Consider the following 20,210-nt stretch of genomic DNA (forward strand, 5'->3'; position numbering starts at 1 on the left):
CTGAGTGCAGATCCCTCAGCTGGGTTTTCCTTCTCCACAGATGATTCCCAATTGTTACATTTGCTGAGAAATTTCCCCACTCCCTACTGGTTTCTGGACAGACTCTGAGTTTGCCGTGGCTCCTCCTCCTTGAGCTACCAGTAGACAGAGTTTGAGGAATCTATGGGTATGTCTACACTATGGAATTATTCCAATTTTACATAAACTGGTTTTGTAAAACAGATTGTATAAAGTCAAGTGCACATGGCCACGCTAAGCACATTAATTCGGTGGTGTGTGTCCATGTGCTGAGGCTAGCGTCGATTTCTGGAGCGTTGCACTGTGGGAGCTATCCCATAGTTCCCGCAGTCTCCCCTGCCCATTGGAATTCTGGGTTGAGATCCCAATGCATGATGGTGCAAAAACAGTGTTGCCAGTGATTCTGGGTAAATGTCGTCACTCAATCTTTCCTCCATGAATGCAACGGCAGACAATCATTTCGCTCCCTCTTTCCCTGGATTGCCCTGGCAGATGCCATAGCATGGCAGCCATGGAGCCTGTTTTGCCTTTTGTCACTGTCAGTGTATGTGTACTGGATGCCGCTGACAGATGGTACTGCAGTGCTACACAGCAGTGTTCATTTGACTTTGCAAGGTAGCAGAGATGGTTACCATCCCTGGTGCACTGTCTGCCATTGTAAATTGGCGATGAGATGACTGTTATCAATCATTTTGTACCGTCTGCTGCTGTCACGGATACTCCTGGCTGGCCTCGCTGAGGTTGGCTGGGGGCGCATGGACAAAAATGGGAATGACTCCCTGGGTCATTGCCTTCTTTATGTCTTGTCTTAAAATAGAGTCAGTCCTGCCTAGAATATGGGACAAGTCTACTAGAAAGCCAGAGAGCAGAGCTGCTCTGGGTCAGAGCCCTAGAGATCCTGCAGAAATGATGAGCTGCATGCCATTCTAGCAACAAACCCACCTGTTGCTTCCCTCCTCCCCCAACCCTCCTGGGCTACCGTGGCAGTGTCCCCTCATTTATGTGATAAAGTAATAAAGAATGCAGGAATAAGAAACACTGACTTTTTAGTGAGAGAAAATGAGGGGGAGGCAGCCTCCAGCTGCTATGATAGTCCAGGCAGGACATTAAAGGGTGGCGGGGAGAGGATCACAGCCACCTGCTGCTGTGATAGTCCAGGGAGTACAGAATCTTTTCTTTAGACACGAAGCGGGGGGAGGGGTGATGGAGCTCAGGCTCCAGCTGCTATGATGAGGACGGTTACCCAGCATTTTCACCATCTGCCAGGAATGACAGGGAGTCATTCCCATTTTTATCCAGGCGCCCCCGGCCGACCTCACCGAGGCCAGCAGGAACACTCACGGGCTGTTGATGGTTTTCAACCATTTTGTGCCATCGGGGAGGGGAGGGGATGCTGCTGTTCATCGCCGCAGCACTGTATCTACCAGCAGCATGCAGTAGACATACAGTGACATTGGAAAATGGCAAGAAACAATTTTTTTCCCTTTTCTTTCACGGGGAGGGGAGGGGAGGGGGGATAAATTGACAAAATATACCCTGAACCACCCCGGACAATGTTTTTGACCCTTCAGACATTGGGAGCTCAGCCAAGAATGCAAATGCTTTTCGGAGACTGCAGAGACTGTGGGATAGCTGAAGTCCTCAGTCTCCCCTCCCTCCCTCCATGAGCGTCCATTTGATTCTTTGGCTTTCCATTATGCTTGTCATGCAGCACTGTGCTGAGTCCCTGCTGTGGCCTCTGTCTATCTTATCCTGGAGATTTTTTCAAATGCTTTGTCATTTTGTCTTCTGTAACGGAGCTCTGATAGAACAGATTTGTCTCCCCATACAGCGATCAGATCCAGTATCTCCCATACGGCCCATGCTGGAGCTCTTTTTGGATTTGGGACTGCATCACCACTCGTGCTGATCAGAGCTCCACGCTGGGCAAACAGGAAATGAAATTCAAAAGTTCGCAGGGCTTTTGCTGTCTACCTGGCCAGCGCATCCGAGTTCAGATTGCTTTCCAGAGCGGTCACAATGGTGCACTGTGGGATACTGCCCAGAGGCCAATACCATCTATTTGCAGCCACACTAACCCTAATCCGACATGGCAATACTGATTTCAGCGCTACTCCTCTCATCGGGGAGGAGTACAGAAACAGGTTTAAACAGCCCTTTATATCGATATAAAGGGCCTTGTTGTGTGGACGGGTGCAAGGTTAAATCGGTTTAACGCTGCTAAATTCGGTTTAAACGCGTAGTGTAGACCAGGCCTATGTAATCTCCTCGGGGGTTACAATAGTGAAGACAAGGCAGTTGACAGCTACACATTGGAGGGATGCAAAGGAGGCACCAGCTAAAGAGGGGGCACCCACCCCCATGACCTGCATGTTAAGGACAGCTACATTATTCAGTTGTGTCTGTCCCATTGATGACGAGATAATTTTGAAGTCTTCTAAAGCTAGAGAATGAGTTCAGGGTGGTACAGGCACAGTGAGGAGGATTCTTACATTTGCAGTACTCTGGAAACAGTGCTTCCAGAGTACTGAAAATGAGTCCAAGATCTCTTTCTTGATGGGTAACAGCTAATTTAGGCACCATCATTTTGTATGTATAGTTGGGATTATATTTTGCCATGTTCATTACTTTGCATTTAACACTGAATTTCATCTGCCATTTTCTTGCCAAATCACCCAGTTTTGTGAAATCCCTTTGTGACTCTTTGCAATCTCACTCCAGGGCTTATCTATACAGGAAAGTTATACTGGTGTAACTGTGCATGCTCTTCTTCCAGTATAAGTCAAGCTGAAAAAAATGTCCATACAGAACCTTATACTGGTATAACTAGTAAAATTTTCCTATTAAGACAAGACTTGAGGCTTAATTCCTTTTCTTCTTCCTCTCTCTGAAAGGGTCTGTTCCAAACCTGAAGAGAGATAATCGCCCCTCTCTTGAAGCAGACAGTGGAACTGATGAAAGACCAGCATGACAGTTGCACATTGGCCTGTTCATTATGGGGGTCAGATTTACACTGCTCCAGTTATACCGGTGATGGTTAACCTCAGGCCCCAGTAGAGAGAGCTGCAGCAGTGCTTAATTTGTAATAAAAGAGGTGCCGGTGCTCAAGCAATTAGGTGCTAGGGCTTAAGCAATTTTTTTACTTTCATGTGGCAAGCCCAGAGGTGCCTGGGTTCTGAACTGCCAAACCCAGAGATACTGGGGCTCAGCCCTGGCACTGCATTAAGCACAGAGCTACAGTGTAACCTGGAGATGAGAAAAGTTCAAACATAACTGCTGAGTCCTCAGTTGTGGAAGAAAGGGTGATGGTTCCTGGGTATTTGAGGATGTATGAAAGAAGTCCTCGCTACTGTGGCAACCCACAAGTGTACAGGATTAATGAGGAGTCCACCATGAGCTCAAAGCTCCATGCAATGCTGAGTCTGGTAATTAAGGACACAAGACCATGGGCTTGAATACTAGTCTATTCCCATCATCCTAAAAAGCTCACTTCTGCTGATAATCGGTTGATTTAAACTCACTGCATTTTATCCACCCACCTAGCTCTTCCAGACAGATTATGTTGGCAAAGCCCATGGCTGCATCAGAGGGGAAAACACATTTAGGTACAGTCCACACAGTGAGGGTACATTGTTATATTAAAAATCAGATGCCATAAATTTCAAACTCATTAAACCAGTAAATAAAGACCCCATCTGCAGTTCCTCGTATTATCAAAAGAAATTTAATATTTTTTTTAAATTAAAAAATTCAATCATTCTGTTAAAGACACTGAGAAGTCAGATGCTAATACTGTCATACATATCCTGTTGGCATGAGATTTACATACAGTTTGATATTTAATGCATTACTTCAACGTGTTAAAAAACCATCTTTTCATACTTACAGTAGCAGTATGAAATTAATTCCATACAATATCAAATATCCTTTTTTAAAAAGTTTTAAATATATTACTCTGATTGCCAAAATGCTATTTTTATACACAAAGCTGCTAATACAATATACAGTTCTCTTACATTATTTTTTCACATAAAATACATTTTGTCAAGTTTTATTTGTACATCATTTACTACAGCTCAATGGAGTCATGAGTTATTGCAGAGGGCTGGGCATCCTTTTGACATGTCCTGGATATGCAGCAGCTGAACCTAGCTGTACAAGGCCCACAGATGCCACTGAAGTTAGTTCACTGCTTCTTTCTCCTGGAAAAACCAACAAAATTGCAGTCTAGATGCTGATAAGTCAGATAAGGCTCAACTAAGGGTGCATCCACATTGGCTATCTGAAAACCTGTTCTCCACTGGCTCAGGTGGAGGATGGAGTACAGATGGGACTCAGGCACGGGGTTCAACACCAGATAACTAAAATGCCTGACTCTTCTTTCTAGACCCTCCACCATTGCTACCACCAATAGAACTGCAACAGAGGAGAATTACAAGTTGTAAGTTTGCTGTAGCAGATGCACCCATAAAGAATCCAATCCTACTCTTCCTGCATAGGCAACTGTACATTGGCAGCTTTACCTGCATGAAGACAGCAGGATCAGGACTAGAAACTGCTCAATAACTCCAAACCCCATTCTACAACCTCAGAAAAATTACAGTGTCCAGTAGTAATGGACTACAGCTTGTAATACCACCATTGTGTTTGGGCACTTACTGTACAATAATATCATATCTTTTGTGGAGAGAACGTGATGTGCCAACATTATCTGTTAAAATACACAAGGACTTGGATCTCATTGCGTACTCTCATGACTCAAGAAAACCAAAGCTAACCTGGAGTTTTTACCTTACACAAGTTTTCATTTATAAACCAGTCAGTTAATAGTAAGATAATACTTTAGGAAGAACATTTAGTGCTCATAATGCTTGCACCAGGACATCAAAGCTAGAGAAAGAATAAAGATTTTAACTTGATGTTGGAATCAAGTCATGGCCAGTGGACAGGAGCCAGAGCTGAAACTCAGGTATATGCCAGGCCTGAGTATAATCTTCCATGCTTCCTGGCCCGTCCCAGCTAACCTAAACCAACCTCTCATGGTGCTGTACAAGTAAGATTAGACCATAGCCCAAACTAACATAACTAGAACTCATTGTGTTTTTATTCCAGGTATCACAGGACTGCAGAAAATCTGTTTTATTTCAGTTCAAATACAATTTTTGGGCTGGGTGGGAGGGAACATTCCCTCTCTCACTGGAAAAGCAGAGAAAGAGATGAGGGAACAAAAGAAGCAAAACAAAAATCTACAGTTCAAATTGAAAAATTGTATAGGAAGTGAAATTTTGAAAAAAAAGATTTTCCTTAGAAAAGCCATTTTGTCAAAACAATTGAAGCCAGCTGTACAGAGCTATTTTGTAGCCAGCATAGTAGTACATAGATATACCCATAGACACTGGAGAACACCTTGAGGGAGGCTGACACCAATTAAGCCACTGAGATCTGCTAAAGAATAGTTCTAGTGCTTCCCGTGGTGAGTATTCCTATTTCAGTATATGACTGATAATGTTTCAACACAGAAGGCTGTGGGAACAGATGCCCACATCAAGCTAAAGTGTGCTAAGAATGAGGCTCAATGCAATTTAGGGGATTATAAATGCTCACATCTACCTACAAACTTATCAGCCAAAAGCCACTTTGCATTAACAGAATTCATCATACCCATTAGGTATTGCCCTGTCTCATTACTGCTATTTACCCAAATTCTCCCTGTGACCATCATCCCCATTCTTCCATAACACAGGGGATTCTCTGCTCTGTGTAACATCCCATCAGAGCCCAAGCTAGAACACTAGACTCAAACCATCCAAAACTTTGGAAGGAATTCAGATTCAGGTCCAAACTGAGGCCTTGCTCTAAGAGCTCAACTGAGACAAGAAATTTCAACATCTTGAAGGGGAAAGTCTGGATCTAGGTCTGAAATGAGAACCAAACTTTATAGTTCAAGCCCATCTCTAACAATTAATAGTCTATTGCTATGCCTATTGCTTGGCTGGATCAAGAGCTGGCAGAGACTGCTCCCAGGCACTATTATGCATCTGAAGAAGGTCCTTCAGCATGGCAGATGGAGCTCTCTCCAACTCCGCATTAGTTTGCTAGCAGAACTAGGGCCCCAGTGTATCATGAAGGCTTGCATGCAGTAAGGTTGTGTCCATACACAGCACTCTGGCTGTGGTGACTAATAACTGGATGGTGACTGGATTCAACCTCCTCAAAAGCTTGGGGAAAGGTGGATCTGAAATTTACACCCTGGCTCATGTCTAACAAAGCTAGAGTCTGACCGGCTTCCCCACTGTTACTCAGATTTTAACAGAGCCAGGCTGCCCTTGCCTATAGGGGAACATGCATGAAGGAGAGGATTGTACCAAAGAGGCAGGGCCAGACATCTGTGTAGACTTTAGGGGAAACAGAGCTTGAATGGTTTGGCCAAGAACAGAGCATTAAAAAAGAAGAAAAATTTTCTGCTAACCTAAGTGCTAGACATACAAATCCTGAGATGGTTTCTATTCTCAGCAACTTTTTAGTGGGACTAAAATCTCCAACAAAGTAGTCGAGTGTCTGCTATTGTAAGCCACAAAATAATCAAAGCATCCTACTGGAATGGCCCCCAAGTGCAAGATATTACAGGCTTTAGCATAACTGCTATAGCTGTAGAGCTTTTTATAAATGAATAAGGACTATATTCTTAAAGGAGGGAACTTGCAACATGTCTACAGACGTGTCTGTGCAACTATCCTACCCGTGAAAACCTGCATTTGCAGCTACCAAATAAATACTTGCAGGTGGATTAAGTCCCCATTCTGTGCTCAGAGTTATCCATTTGGTGCTTACTATCACCACTTCGCACACATGTTTAAGTTGTCTACGCCCTGCCCATGTATCCCTGCTGGTGTCCCATGGCCATCTAGGCATTCCAGCCAGCAAGTCCCTTATGCCCTTGTTTGAAAACTTATCCCAAGCTGTCAAATTGATTCACATCCTTAAGTAGCCATGGAAAGGACCCTAGATTGACTATCCCACTCCCAAATCCCTACATGCACCAATGGTAGATAAAGCTCATCACTGCCCTGATGCAGCTCCTGAAGCATTCACTAGTTTCTGTCTCTTCTCAGTTCTGAGATAAATTAGAGATAAATTACAAGTTATCACCAAGGTCATATTTACAGCCCCAGAGCCATAACAGACACATTAAGCAGCTCTAAGGCCAATTTTATGGTTACAATGTCACAGCAGTCCAATTAAGGGAATATTTGTGCAACCTACAGCATGTAGCCTCTCTTCTCTTCCACATCCCTGGATAGTAAGGCCATTGTTGCTTAGTTAAACATCACAACATGAGCTGGAATAATGAAATCCTGGAGATTACATTAATCAGAGATGTCATACTGATGCATCAGAGCTATTTGTCTAAATTACGCTGAGTTCACATTGCTTTAGTGTAGTAACCACTGTCAATGAAAGCAAGCCCCAAACTATATAATTCCATTGCATTCAAGTGTCTGCTTTCTATTTGCTGGAATGAGATGTAAAGCCCAGTACTCCTCTCACTTTCACCGTTGTAATCTGACTTAATTGGAGTCACTTCTGATTTACGGCTGGTGTGAGTGAGAAGGAACAGGCCATGACCTGATATCATCTATCACTGGGAATACAGCTAACAACTGTTCAAAGTTTAGCACAGGCTGTAAATGATGTGCAGCAACACCAAGCTAATTCTGCTCCAGCAATTCTCATTCCAGTGGTGGTGAGGGGAGTGATGTCTTTCTCCCAGGTAAATGGGAAAAGGATATTCAAGAGCTGGTAAAAGGGGAACGCCTTCATTCCATGATATTGAGGCTACACTTGCTAAGACCGCATCAAGTTTTCTTGGATGTTCCATTCCCTGGAACTCTGGGTAATCATATGACACCACCAGACCTACATACACCCTCCAACACAGTCACCTCTACTGCATAGGACTCTTCAATTATCTGCTCAACTTCTTTAAGTTGGGAGAATAGGAGCTAAGCTCCCTGATGGCCCAATAACTTTAGAGCGTGGTTGGTTTGTTTTTTTAATCATACAAGTTCAAATAATGCAGAAGTAGAGTTCCAAGGCAGGCAGGGCATCAGGAAATGGAACAGGAACAGCAGGTTGGCCCCTTGAAAATAGGGCAGGAGTGTCAGGCAGGATCCCTGGGATAACAGGGAGGAGTGACTGGGTACATTATTAAATACGTTAGGAAAAGATGCCTTCGCTGTATCAGACTTTCTGAAATCTGACTTGACTTTCAATCCCTATGCCAAAAGTCATCAGCCTGACAGGAAGCCCTAAGACCTGCCAGTACACCCTGGCACCTTCCTTGTGGTAACAGAGGCTCATCTCCCCTGCCTGGGGGGCAGATACTATAATGTGCAATGTCCTACCTTCTCTAGCAGAGGGCAAGATGGGCACAAATCCCAGTGCCACTGGATATGGGACTGCAGACACTGGCTCCATTCAGAAAAGTGCTACATCAAATTCAACTCTGAAGTAAACAAAGCAAAGGGGGGGGAGGGGCCCTCCAGACAACCTGACATGCAGCTTTTAGCCCTTCAGCTCTTGCTTCCTTTCCCCCATATAAGGATAGTGCAACTCTGGGTCCCACCACTGTCAAAAAGCCCCTGTTCATTATAACACCACACGTCTCACTATCACACTACTAGTCTCCCTTGTAGAGATGGAACAATGTTTCTAGTTGTGGGATGGCTTCACTAACACGCTGCCTCATCTTTAGGCCAGTGTCTCCTGTTTTCCAAGCCATAAACAGTTGAAAGAATGGGTGTGGGGGGAGTCAGAGAAGAGAAAGGTACATTTAAAGTCCCTTACCAGAAGGAAATACAGTATTGCCCTCAAATAGCAGCTGGAAAGAGAGAAATATGCATGGAAGTTTTGTGGTCTACAGCAGATGCTTAGCTGGAGCACAGATACAGAGCTGTGAGCAGGATTCTATCCAGTGATGGCTCAGGGTGGCGTCAGGAACCCAAACAACACTGTGTTTTTTAAGACTGGGGCCTAAGCTGAATCTACAAGACAAAATTCACAGACACAGACTGTGTGCAATGGCCCCTTTGTGCAGACAAATATTTCCAGATGCAACTTAAAACATTGTTTAAATATTTTGCCTGTTTATTCTGAACTCACATGTCCACTTCCCTATAGCTGATGCTCTGCTGATAGGTGCTGTCCCCTTGCTGCTACCATTCAGGTGAGGGTTCTGCTCCCTGAAGGGCAACTGCAGAAACTGGCCTGCCAGTCGCACACTCCCTGTTACACCAAGCCACAGATTCCACAAATGCAGCCTGGCACACAGTTAACACATGCTACCCTGAAACACTGGTGCTGGCTTCCTATCCAACAGCATTTCACTAGACCACTCCAAACTTCACTGCTGCATGCTGGTTTTTGCTCAGTGATAGAAGCCACTTTCTCTCTCATACAAGATAACTATTTCTGAGGCTTTTGCTGGCAGCTACCATACTGCTGCTGGTGACCCCAGCACAGGGTCTGAAAAAAACACTGGAATGCTGGGAAAAAATGTTAAAAAGTTTCCATCCTACTGTGATGCTCTACAACCAAAATCAACAACTTAGCATTTACATACTTAGATGCTTGAGCAGCTTAGCCCCAAGAACGCAGGTTCACACACGAGTGTCAAAACCTAGTGTGGCTGGAAATATTTCCATGCCATTTTTACTGGAAGCAGGTATTTCTTTCCCCTTCCTTCCTAATTTAAACAGAGCCCTGCGGTTCTGGAAACCCAAATACAATAGCACTCTCATAGTGCAGGAGAGACAGAAAGCTACAGAGACCATTCTAGTTTTTAAGCTGAGTGAAGCATACAGCGTAAAACGCAGCACCAACAGGGAAGGTGAGATTGTTAAAACTGAATGGATTTCACTAATCTAAGGGTCTTAGTAATGCAAGTAATTTGTTTCTATCCCATTATTGACCCTTTCAGTCAGCATTTTATTGCCAGAGTTTATTCTATTGGATTTCCATCAGGAGTTCTGCTTCAAACCTGATGGCACTGCACAGCCCCTGCTTTCAATTAGAGTAGGCCACAAACTAGTTTGCCGCTTTTGACAGTGGGCTGTCAGGCATCACACAATGCAGGCATCACACAACTTCCCGAAGGACATGTACTGGGGATATGCCCAGCTTCACCTGTGTAAGCAAATGAAACATACCAAAGACTCAAAAGTCTGCACTTGCAACTCCTGGGCTGTTTGCACAAATGCAGGGGGCTGGCCACACATTCTTGGGGGATACACCTATCACATCCATGAATGAAAGGCAGGCCCAGCATGTCGCATTCCAGAAGCTGGGTGGCTCCCAGCACGAGGCGCAGAAAGGGAGGACTCTAATTCAGATGGTTTTGTCTTTCAAAGACCCTGCATGATTTACAGTGGAGAAACCCCCCCCCCCCACTGTCTCTTTCATAACACTCCCATGAGGAAGAGTAGGGTAGCTTTTTTTTACTGCACGCAAGGATGTATACTTCATTTCTCCACTATGGGCCTCACTCTGCCAGCCTTGCTCATTTGATTGCTGTGGGGTTACTGGGAGGGTAAGGTATTATTCAAGATGAATGAGGCTGGCCCCATCAAGTCCTATGTAACTAAACTGAGTTCTCCCCATGTGGGGATGGAAACAGTCCATCCTCAGTAATAAAAAAGCTAACCTGGCCATCCACTTTTATTCTCCTCTGAGGTGAGACATGGATGACACTAGGAAATCCTGCAGCACCCGTGCACTTTCTCCTCCATTTCATCCATGGGAGCTTTGAATTTCAAGAGAGGGGGATCGCCACTGGATGCTGTGTAATAAACGGATGTTCCATTGGAACTGTAGGGAGAAGTCCTGGAATCAATCAGGTGCTCCTTGGCCTCGCCCCCATTCTCAACTACCCCGCTCACACTGGTGCCAAAGTGGGTGCTGAGGAAGGGGTGGTTAAGCAGCTTAGCTGCAGCCCGCTGCCGCTTCAGTTCAGAAAGTGTTTGATGGCTGCGATCCTTGTAGCCACCCCAGATTTGCTGAGAGTCGGGGTCACCGGGGCTGCTGTAGGACAGGGCTTGACTTGTATTACAGTCTGGAGCTGTGTGCATTTTCCAGACGTCCCCGTTGGAAACCGAGTACTGGTAAGTGCTGGCTGATGCCCTGAGTCCATTCTGGAGGGAGGATTCAGGGTCACTCTGTGTGCTTTTGGTAGCTAACTCAGGAAGGAGCATAGACTTCTCCAGCAATGAATTCTGTAATGAGAAAACATTAAAGAGAAGCAGCTCCCAGTGCACAATCCATCCCTTCCACAGCTTCCTAGTCCAGGCCAGTCCCTTTTAATCCATTCCTGCAGCCAAAGAGTAGCAGTAAAAAGGTGAAATTACCTATCCCCAGCCCTATTATTTCATTAATGTGTGAACTTCAAATCCTAACTGGGACCAGTTAAATGTTAACATAGAAAGACAGTTTCACATTTGTTTTCTTTTTAAAAACCAAGGCAATTAAATGCAAAAACTTGTGTTAGTTCAACATGATGGTAACTGAATTAAATAAAGATTATCAGAGAGTCCAAGATCAAGTTCTTCTAGAAACATTGGCCCACCCACATTGCACCTACATAAGGTCTATTAAATGCACATAAAAATACACACTGTTATATGAGAACATGAGTTTTTGCAATTGCCTGACTTTTTGGGTCAGATTCTGGCCTCATTTATTTTGTTGTGAATCCCACATCATTCCTTTCACTTCCAGGGCAGTACTCCTGATTTGCACTAGCGTAACTGGAACCAGAATCTGGCCTTGTATTTAAATGTGTGCCCTTAACATTGTCTTTAATATAATCTAGGTTCTCACACAAGTACAAGTACTCATAACCAATATGCCCATTCACAATTCTGGTTTGAGACTCTTTATGAATTTTGATAAGAAACTAGAATATAAATTTGGTTCCTTACTGGATCTGTGTTCTCTTGGTCAGATCGAGCCTCCATGATTTCTCCAGCATAGCTTGAGTTTCTCTGTTCTTCCGTTGCTCCCATTTGCTGCCAGACAATGGCCTCCTTCTCATACTCCTTCCTGTAAAGGTTGGTCCGGTCCGAAAGACTCGCCCTCCTCACCACCTTCCTGAAGGAGAGAAACAGGGAGCAGAGACTTTAGCAAGATGGGGCAGTGAGGGAGCTCCTCCTCACATGATAGCTCCTTCATATCCTTCTTGCACTTTACAGCATCTTCCATCAGTGTCTAGGAGCATGTTACAAACATGAATTAAGCCTCTGAGCACCCATGTGAGGTAGAAAAGGGCCCTAACTCCCACATAGCAGGGAGGAAAGGGAAGCATAGAAATGGTAAAGGATTTTTTCAAAGAGGATTTGGGTTCAGAAGATGAGATCGCGCATACAGCTCTGCTAGTGGACAGCTTTCCACCCAACCTTCCCTGGAGCTTTATTCATTTGTTTTGTTCTAGGAGAGGACCTGCAGACTGGTCCAGTGGAGTTCTGCAGGCCATAGCTTGAGAATTGCTACTCTAAATTCATAAAGAAAAAGAATATTCTAGGTAGACTGCGTGTTCAGTCAACTTGCAGAAGAGTATCAGGGTTCTGTCTTTATGTCACCTATTGCTATACCTCCACTTTTCCCCACATCTCCAGTCATCAGAACTATCATGCCTGAGAAGATCTTTTCAAAGCATTAATCAATGATGGAACAAATACCAGTGATTTAGGAGATGGGAAACTCCCTTATCACCTACTATGTTTTCCTACACTGTCTGATGCATTGCATCATGGAGCCTGCTTTTCTAGAAGCAGCACAATCTCCCCGCAAAAAGCTCACTGAACAATTGGCCCAGTTTCAGCCTTTAGGAGAGTCCACTGAACTTCAGAGCAGACAGCTTTGTATCTGATCATACTGAATACTGGGTATTCTGCTTTCAAGTTTGGGACAGCAAAGGTGATATCCAGTCTAGTGTGTGGCATGATCTGTGGGAAGATCAATTTTGGACTCACCCTCGGCTTCCCGTGCTGGAGGTCCTCCTGCTGAGGGAGGACTTGTGCCTCATCTGGGATTTCATGATCACATCATGCTTATGTTTCAGCTCCAGCAGTAACACTTTGAACTCCTCTTCTTCACACAAGTCTACAGCACATGCAAACCAAACCAAGCCATGAGCAGGGCTGCACTAATGTGATAAAGTCAGCTGAATGGAACAGGGAGAGTGAGGGCTATTGGGAGCACACATGATAACTACCATAATTAGACACTCCTGTGCCACCCTCAAAGATGTGCCTTCTTGGTCTTCACAGTTTGGTAGAGATAATAGAATAGAATTGAGAAGGAAAATGGAAGCAGAACAGGAACGCCAGTCCCTAAGGCAATTGGTGGAAGCAGCATTGTCTGGAGCACCTCAAACAGGACTGGAAAAAAAGCACCGGAGAATATGCTGTGGAATTTAGCTCTGCAATGGCCAGAGAGACTGACTTGATCCCTCTCTTCTGTGCAGTGTATTGTACCTCACATCACAAAGGGGAAGAGATGTTTTTACCATTGCTTTGTATTTTGATATTCTAGAAATGTAGGGTGAATCCTGGACTCACATGGATGGTCTTGGGGAAAGGAAGAAGCCTTTGAGAATTTCTGTATTTACCAGTGGACACACAATGACAGTAGGTCAGCAGCTGGGGATAGGATTCTTAGAAATGGAGATTGGAAGTTGAGGTGTCAGACTTCCCTATCTCCCCACTTTCCACTCCATACCAAACTGGCTTGGAATCTGGTCACAACAAACCAGAGTAATAAAAACCACATTCTTCGGGCTGCAAAGAGTAGGTGCAGAAGACCTGAAAAGCAGCAAATCATTCACAGTTCTGCAGCGGGCAGGTGGAGATGGAGATGAAGATGGAGATGGAAACACATGGGAAGGGATGTACGGAGGAGAGACTGATGCTTCAAGGGCAAAGGTAACATTTTCAAAAACACTGAAGTGGCTGAGGCACTTACACTCTTACGTCCCATTGACTTTCAATGGGACTTATGCTTTTAAGTCACTTGAAAAGAAACAAGACTTTTAAAATTTCAGCCCTGAACTCCAGCAGGCTAAGAGGCAACCTGGTTTCTTTGTGCTGTCTGCAGAAATGCTAGGGATTTAGCCAAGATCAGAAATACCCTTACAAAGGAGAGAATTTGAACTCACCTATTGGCATCTCGTCAAAGGCTGTCCTGGCACTCAGGCTGGCCCCATGGGATACCAGCAACTCTGCCATTTGCATCTGCAGCAAGAGGAATAAAGCAATATTCACAGCCCTGGTTTAGGCAATCAGTAGCTACATGTGAACTAAGGGACAAAGCAAGCTATGGACCAGCAGGGTGCATGATTCATTGACACCAGGACCTCCGACTGCTGGTGGGTGTATGAGTGATCTCCATGCAAGATATTAAGCACAGTTCCTATCAGCTCAACCATTGGAAGATTTCCCACCATGGGTGGGGACCCCACAATTGGGAATAAATCCACTCCATGTCTAATTGACAGGATGGCATTGTGTCCATCGGCAACGGACTCTGGCATGTATATCCTAAGGAATAGAACTAGCAGATAGGTATCCATGAGATGTGGGAGTTGGAGGAAAAAATACTACGAACAAATCAATTCCTTGTATGTACATGTACAGGCAGAGAACACACTCCAACTCTCCAACACTGGCGCAGTGAGATTCCCAGCTCCTCAGTGGGACCTGCACTCATTTCTACCCCAGGGAGAGCCTGAGGTATCAGACTTTAAAGCTGTAACATGTGGATATCTAAAAAGCTATTTTAGGTCTTTTTTTTAGGGCTTTCTGAGCCCTGCACAACTGGTAACTAGGACCCCCGCATTACAGGTGGAGGAATACAAGAAACAGTGCCAATGACATTGTCAAACCATCCTAAACACTAGTTTTCCAACACATGCCATATGCAAAATATTGGTTGGTGTATGTGTGTGGCAGGGAGGGGGAGCGAATCATGGCATTATTAAGGCTTTTTTGGCACTTGTTTGGACTTGTTTTGCCCACACAGTATTTGCTCTGCTTGCACCCACAGAACACCTGGATTTTGCAGACAAAGGGAGTGTGCACTCTCTGGCTAGAGCACTCATCCTCCGCTTTGAAATGCTGCCCCAGCCTCCCACTAAGGTGAACCAGCCGCACAAAATAGACTTTCAACAAAAATGTTTACCTGTCCCCAGAAGGCAGCAGCATGGAGAGGTTCCCAGCCATCCCAGTCCTGGATGTCTAGCCGTGCTCCGTGGTCTAGAAGCATCTCAGCTGCATGCAGGTAGCCATTAGCCCCAGCTATGTGCAGCTAAGAGACCAGGAACAGAGAATATGAATTGCTGTCTAAGGCTCATGAACTTCCTTCTTCACCAAGTAACCAGGTGATGCCACTGCAGTGTCTGAGTTTAGATCAAGAAAAAACAGCAGCGCTGGATTCAGCTCCCATTGAAGTGAATGACAAGACACTGCATTGACTTCCAGGGGAGTTTGGTTGGACCCTGGAACGCCATCGATGTGTTTAGGCAAATCTCTGCCAGTGAAGGTCTTTGGGCTGATCTAAAAATGTCCTCCAAGGGTTTTTAACATGTATCAAAACAAAAGCAGCATCCAAACTACATTTTAAACCAATGAAATCACCATCTATAACTATTTATGGAGAGGGGCAGGCCTCTTTGGTCAGGAATTAACCCCCACCCCACACACAAATTTTGCATTTTTATCTCAAAAGGTTCTGCAGTGCTTCACAAACTATAAGCACGCAGCACAAAACCACACACCACAATGCAGCCAGCTCTGCGGTGGAGGATCACAGCTAAAGGGCACTCTGCACATTCCATGACAATGTGGAAAAGAGGACATTCTTCTGAGATGCTCTGGAATGGATCTCTAGACCAAGTTTTCAGCCTGGCCATAGCCAGGCTTCCATTTCTGTGGCCAGTTTTGCACATGCTGTTACTTGCACTCTCAATTCAAGTGAATAAGATATCTAAATCCCTGACCGCTTGCAATTCAGGGACTCTGCATTTCAGATTTTGGTCTCCAATGTCTGATACCAAGAGCATAAATGGCATCTGAAGATCTCTTCTACTCTGTGAGGACATTTAGGTCTCTTTGGGGAGTTTTTCTTAATACTGTCTGTCTGCTGCTGTATCCTTGATCAAAACATACCCTCTTCCTACTCCATGCTCTGTTTTGCAATTTACTATATGCAAGTCGGCAGCAGTCCCTCCTCCACAGAGGTAATTCCATTTCAAGTGTTGTAGGGAAAAGAGAACTTCTACTCCTTTCTGCACGTTCCATAATGGAGAAAGAATGTGGATCATGCCAGAGAAATGAAATTATACCAGCTGTCTTCTCGACAAACTTCTTGGTCTTCTCTTGCATGTAATTTAAGGGACACTCTCACAGCAGGGAGGTCTGAAGCTCAGTTTGCCCTTTTCATAGCCTATCATCCTGCGTAAGAGATTTTTTGTACTAAAATTCAGTGCTTTTCTAAAACAAATGCTAGCTGCCTGCATGTCCCTATGAAAATGAGCCATTGTTGTCATGCATTCCAGACTAGAAGTTTGTGGCTGTCAGGTAATAAAAGGCAGTTGCAATAGTTTTTCAAAGCTGGTGGTCCTTAATATTGAGATCAGAGCCCCACTGTGCTAGGTGCTGTTCTAACACACAGGCAGACAGTCCCTGTCTCAGAGAGGTCACAGTCTAAAACAGAACATACTGAAGGTATGGGTGAAAGGAATACACAATCGGATATACTATATACATTTGCACCCCCTCACCCTATTATAAAATATATAGAGTGCCAAATCTCATCTTCCCCTCAAACCATCATGAATTAGCTCATTTCTTATAGGCTTTGCATCAGTGGTCATATCTTCATGAGGCCAACAGGGGGCTGCACGTGAGTGGGAAATTCTTGATTTTCACAAGGAATAGCCTGAAAGGTAAATGTAAGCTTGATCCCCAGGGGGGAAGTTGTCAAAATTATAACAGTGCTACTGTGCTGGTATGAAAAGACAGAGATTTTAGGATTGCCCGACAAGCCAGAGCTGGGTGATGCTAATGGAATAGTCAAACAGGATGTTCAAAGAATTGAAAATTAGTTAAAAGGAGAAACCTTGGAATGCCATGAAAATATAAGCCCTGTGAAAGATTCCAGTCACCAGAGTCTTATTTAGAGAGCTTGCCCTCCTCAGATTTTGTAATTAATGATACAGGAAAGATTTCTGAATCTCACTGATCAACGTTTTAGAGTTAGAGACTTCATTACACAGTCATGGTTTGGCCACCTGTGTAATGACATCAGGTAACTTAGATACCCAGGCCCGCTGAAGGGGGGGGGGCAAAGAGGGCAATTGCCCAGGGGCCCAGGGGCCCCTGGCTACCATCACTGCTGCAGACAGGAGCCCCGGGCCCTTTTAAATCACCTGGGTGGGCCGCAGGGCTCCTAGGCATGCACAGGGTGGTACTGGCGGTGGCGAAGGCAGTCGGGAGGGCATGTGGAAGCCCTGGCGGTGCCAGAAGAGCACGCCCAGCAATGCAGCCAGCAGCTCGCTGGGCACCAGCCAGTGCAGGCACAGTACTGCCCAAATATCAGGTAGACTGCGTCCGTGGCATATGCGTGTGTGCACCAGCCGCTCCACATGGTCCACCTCCGCGCCCACGTGGCGATGCCATAACAGGCCAGCAGCAGTGTGGGGCCCACCCGCCCTGCATGAATCAAACCTCAGCCATCCCTTTCTAAGGAGGTCATTGACTGTTCTGTTCTGGGGCCCGGAATTGCTGTCGGCGGGCCTGTAGATACCAAAGTCTTCTCAGATACCTCTGAACTCAAATGTCAGCTTACCAAGGTCACAGCCACACAGGCTACAATACACTACAGTTAAAAAACAGTATTACTAGGGCGCTCCAACTTTTGGGGAAAGAGGCCAAACAGACTCCTTTGGGGCAACCAAAAAGATATGGGGTCAGATCCTTCAGTTGGACCTGATCCCATTAAAGTCAATGAGGATTTTTATTCTCACTTCAGTAGAAGACAGATCAGACGCTAACGGGATTAGGAGTGATAATAGAACTACTGAATGGTTTTACTCAACCTGCCCAAAGACTTTTTCAAAATTCATGCTCCCATTGGAGTGTACAGGACTTCCATTATGGGATTTCTTTTGAAGCAGCTGGTACTGGACCGCTATCAGAGACAGAATACTGGGCTAGATAGGCCAGTGATCTAATCTGTTACTAAGTTCTTGTGAAGTTGGCCATTAACCAGTGGGAGCAAGATCAGGCACTGAACTGCGAAGTCTTTACTCATGGACACCATTGTTGCTCAAAGGAGATGACCTAAAATAGAAACCACTACCCTTTTACCTCCTCACACTGTACTTGCCCTTGGAGATTAACAAAGGACACACACCACTGAACAGGACACACACCTCCTAGAATTCACACAGGTTGTAGGGACAGATGAGGGTGGATACTGTAACAATTCTGCTCACCAATGTAGCACCTTGAATATCTGTCCTGTTCAGGTCTTGTCCTGCTGCAATTAGACCTCGGATGTCAGCGATCATGGCCTGCTCCGGAGCAGCCCGCATCTCATTGATTTTTTCCTGTGTGATGCCTGTAGTTAACAGGGAGAAAGGGAAATGGAAATGTTTTTTTCCTCTCCTGACCCAGTAAATAATAGCAATAATTGGGTTCAAATTCCTTGTCTGACCATATCTGCATGCTGAACATCAGTAGAACACTTGGCACACTGTATCCGTACAGTACCCCCAAAGCACAGCCAGGTTAACAGTGCTTCTAACGGTGTGAGAAATATTCCACCAAAATCCTACCCTGGGGACAAAAGCCAGAGCGAACATGCCTATGCAGAGCAAACAGGAGCTCAAGTTTAAGCCCTCCCCACTCCGCCCCAACTCAACTTCTCTGCTTCAGAAAGATGGAAGGCTATCAAACCCTGGTGGCTCAGAGGCAACTAGCTGCACAAGTTGAGAACTGATTGTGTAACCACAGTTTCTGTAACCCTTTGCATGCTAGAAGCAATTTTGAGCTGAGACGCTAACCCATTCAGAGGTAGCCTCATTCCTGACCCGCATTTCCAGCAGGCCTAACGGAAGGGACCATCTTGGCCATTTATGCAGGAGGCAATTATGTGCTGTATGGCTGACAGGGAGACTCCCCTCTCTGTGCTCAGGAAGCAGGCCCCCCTTCTCAGAGGGAACTTATGGGCTATTTCATCCACCCTGCTACTTGCCATAGGATAGTCACTGCTTATGTGTATGTTACACAGGGAAGAAATTTGGCAAGGGAGAAAAATTGCAGCTCCTGAAGGGTGAGAAATCATAGAAATGTAGGACTGGAAGGGGTCCTGATAGGTCATCTAGTTCAGTCCCCTGCACTGAGGCAGAACTAAGTATTATCTAGACCGTCTCTGACAGGTGTATGTCTAACCTGTTCTTGAAAACCTCCAATGATGGAAATTCCACAGCCTCCCTAGGTAATTTGCTCCAGTGCTTAACTACCCTTACACTTAGGAAGTTTTTCCTAATGTCTAACCTAAACCTCTCGTGCTGCAATTTAAGCCCATTACTTCTCGTTCTGTCCTCAGTGGTTAAGGAGAACAATTTATCACTCTCCTCTTTATAACAACCTTTTATACACCTGACGACTGTTATAATGTTTTCTCTCAGTCTTTTCTCTAGACTAAACAAATCTAATTGTTTCAATCTTTCCTCATAGGTCACATTTTCTAGACCTTTAATCATTTTTGTTGCTCTCCTCTGGACTTTCTCCAGTTTCTCCACATCTTTCCCGAAGTGTGGTGCCCAGAACAGGACACAGTACTTCAGTTCAGGCCTTATCAGTGCCGAGTAGAGTGGAAGAATTAATTTTCATGTGTTGCTTACAACTCTCCTGCTAATACATCCTAGAATGATGTTTGCTTTTTTTGCAACAGTATTACATTGTTAACTGATATTTAGTTTGTGATCTATTTATAATCCCCCTAGATTCTCTTCTTTAGTACTCCTACCTAGGCAGTCATGTTCCATTTTGTATTTGTACAAGTGATTATTCTTTCCTAAATTAGTACTTTGCATTTGTCCTTAATGAATTTCATCCTCATTATTTCAGACCGTT

General features: G+C 44.8%; 1 protein-coding gene across 1 annotated transcript in view; it reads right to left on the reverse strand.

The window, feature by feature from the left end:
• Positions 1 to 9,241: 9,241 nt before the first annotated feature.
• The window catches only part of PPP1R16B (protein phosphatase 1 regulatory subunit 16B), a 99,747-nt gene continuing 88,778 nt past the window's right edge, over positions 9,242 to 20,210 (reverse strand). The window contains exons 6-11 of the mRNA XM_032774335.2: positions 18,566 to 18,690; positions 15,250 to 15,375; positions 14,228 to 14,303; positions 13,044 to 13,173; positions 11,994 to 12,162; positions 9,242 to 11,288 (exon numbers count right to left, since the gene is read on the reverse strand). Coding sequence (XP_032630226.1) covers positions 10,767 to 11,288; positions 11,994 to 12,162; positions 13,044 to 13,173; positions 14,228 to 14,303; positions 15,250 to 15,375; positions 18,566 to 18,690 — 1,148 coding nt within the window. The 3' untranslated portion in view covers positions 9,242 to 10,766. The remainder of the gene's footprint in view (positions 11,289 to 11,993; positions 12,163 to 13,043; positions 13,174 to 14,227; positions 14,304 to 15,249; positions 15,376 to 18,565; positions 18,691 to 20,210) is intronic.

This window comes from Chelonoidis abingdonii, chromosome 14, assembly GCF_003597395.2.
Source record: "Chelonoidis abingdonii isolate Lonesome George chromosome 14, CheloAbing_2.0, whole genome shotgun sequence".
Taxonomy (NCBI): domain Eukaryota; kingdom Metazoa; phylum Chordata; order Testudines; family Testudinidae; genus Chelonoidis; species Chelonoidis abingdonii.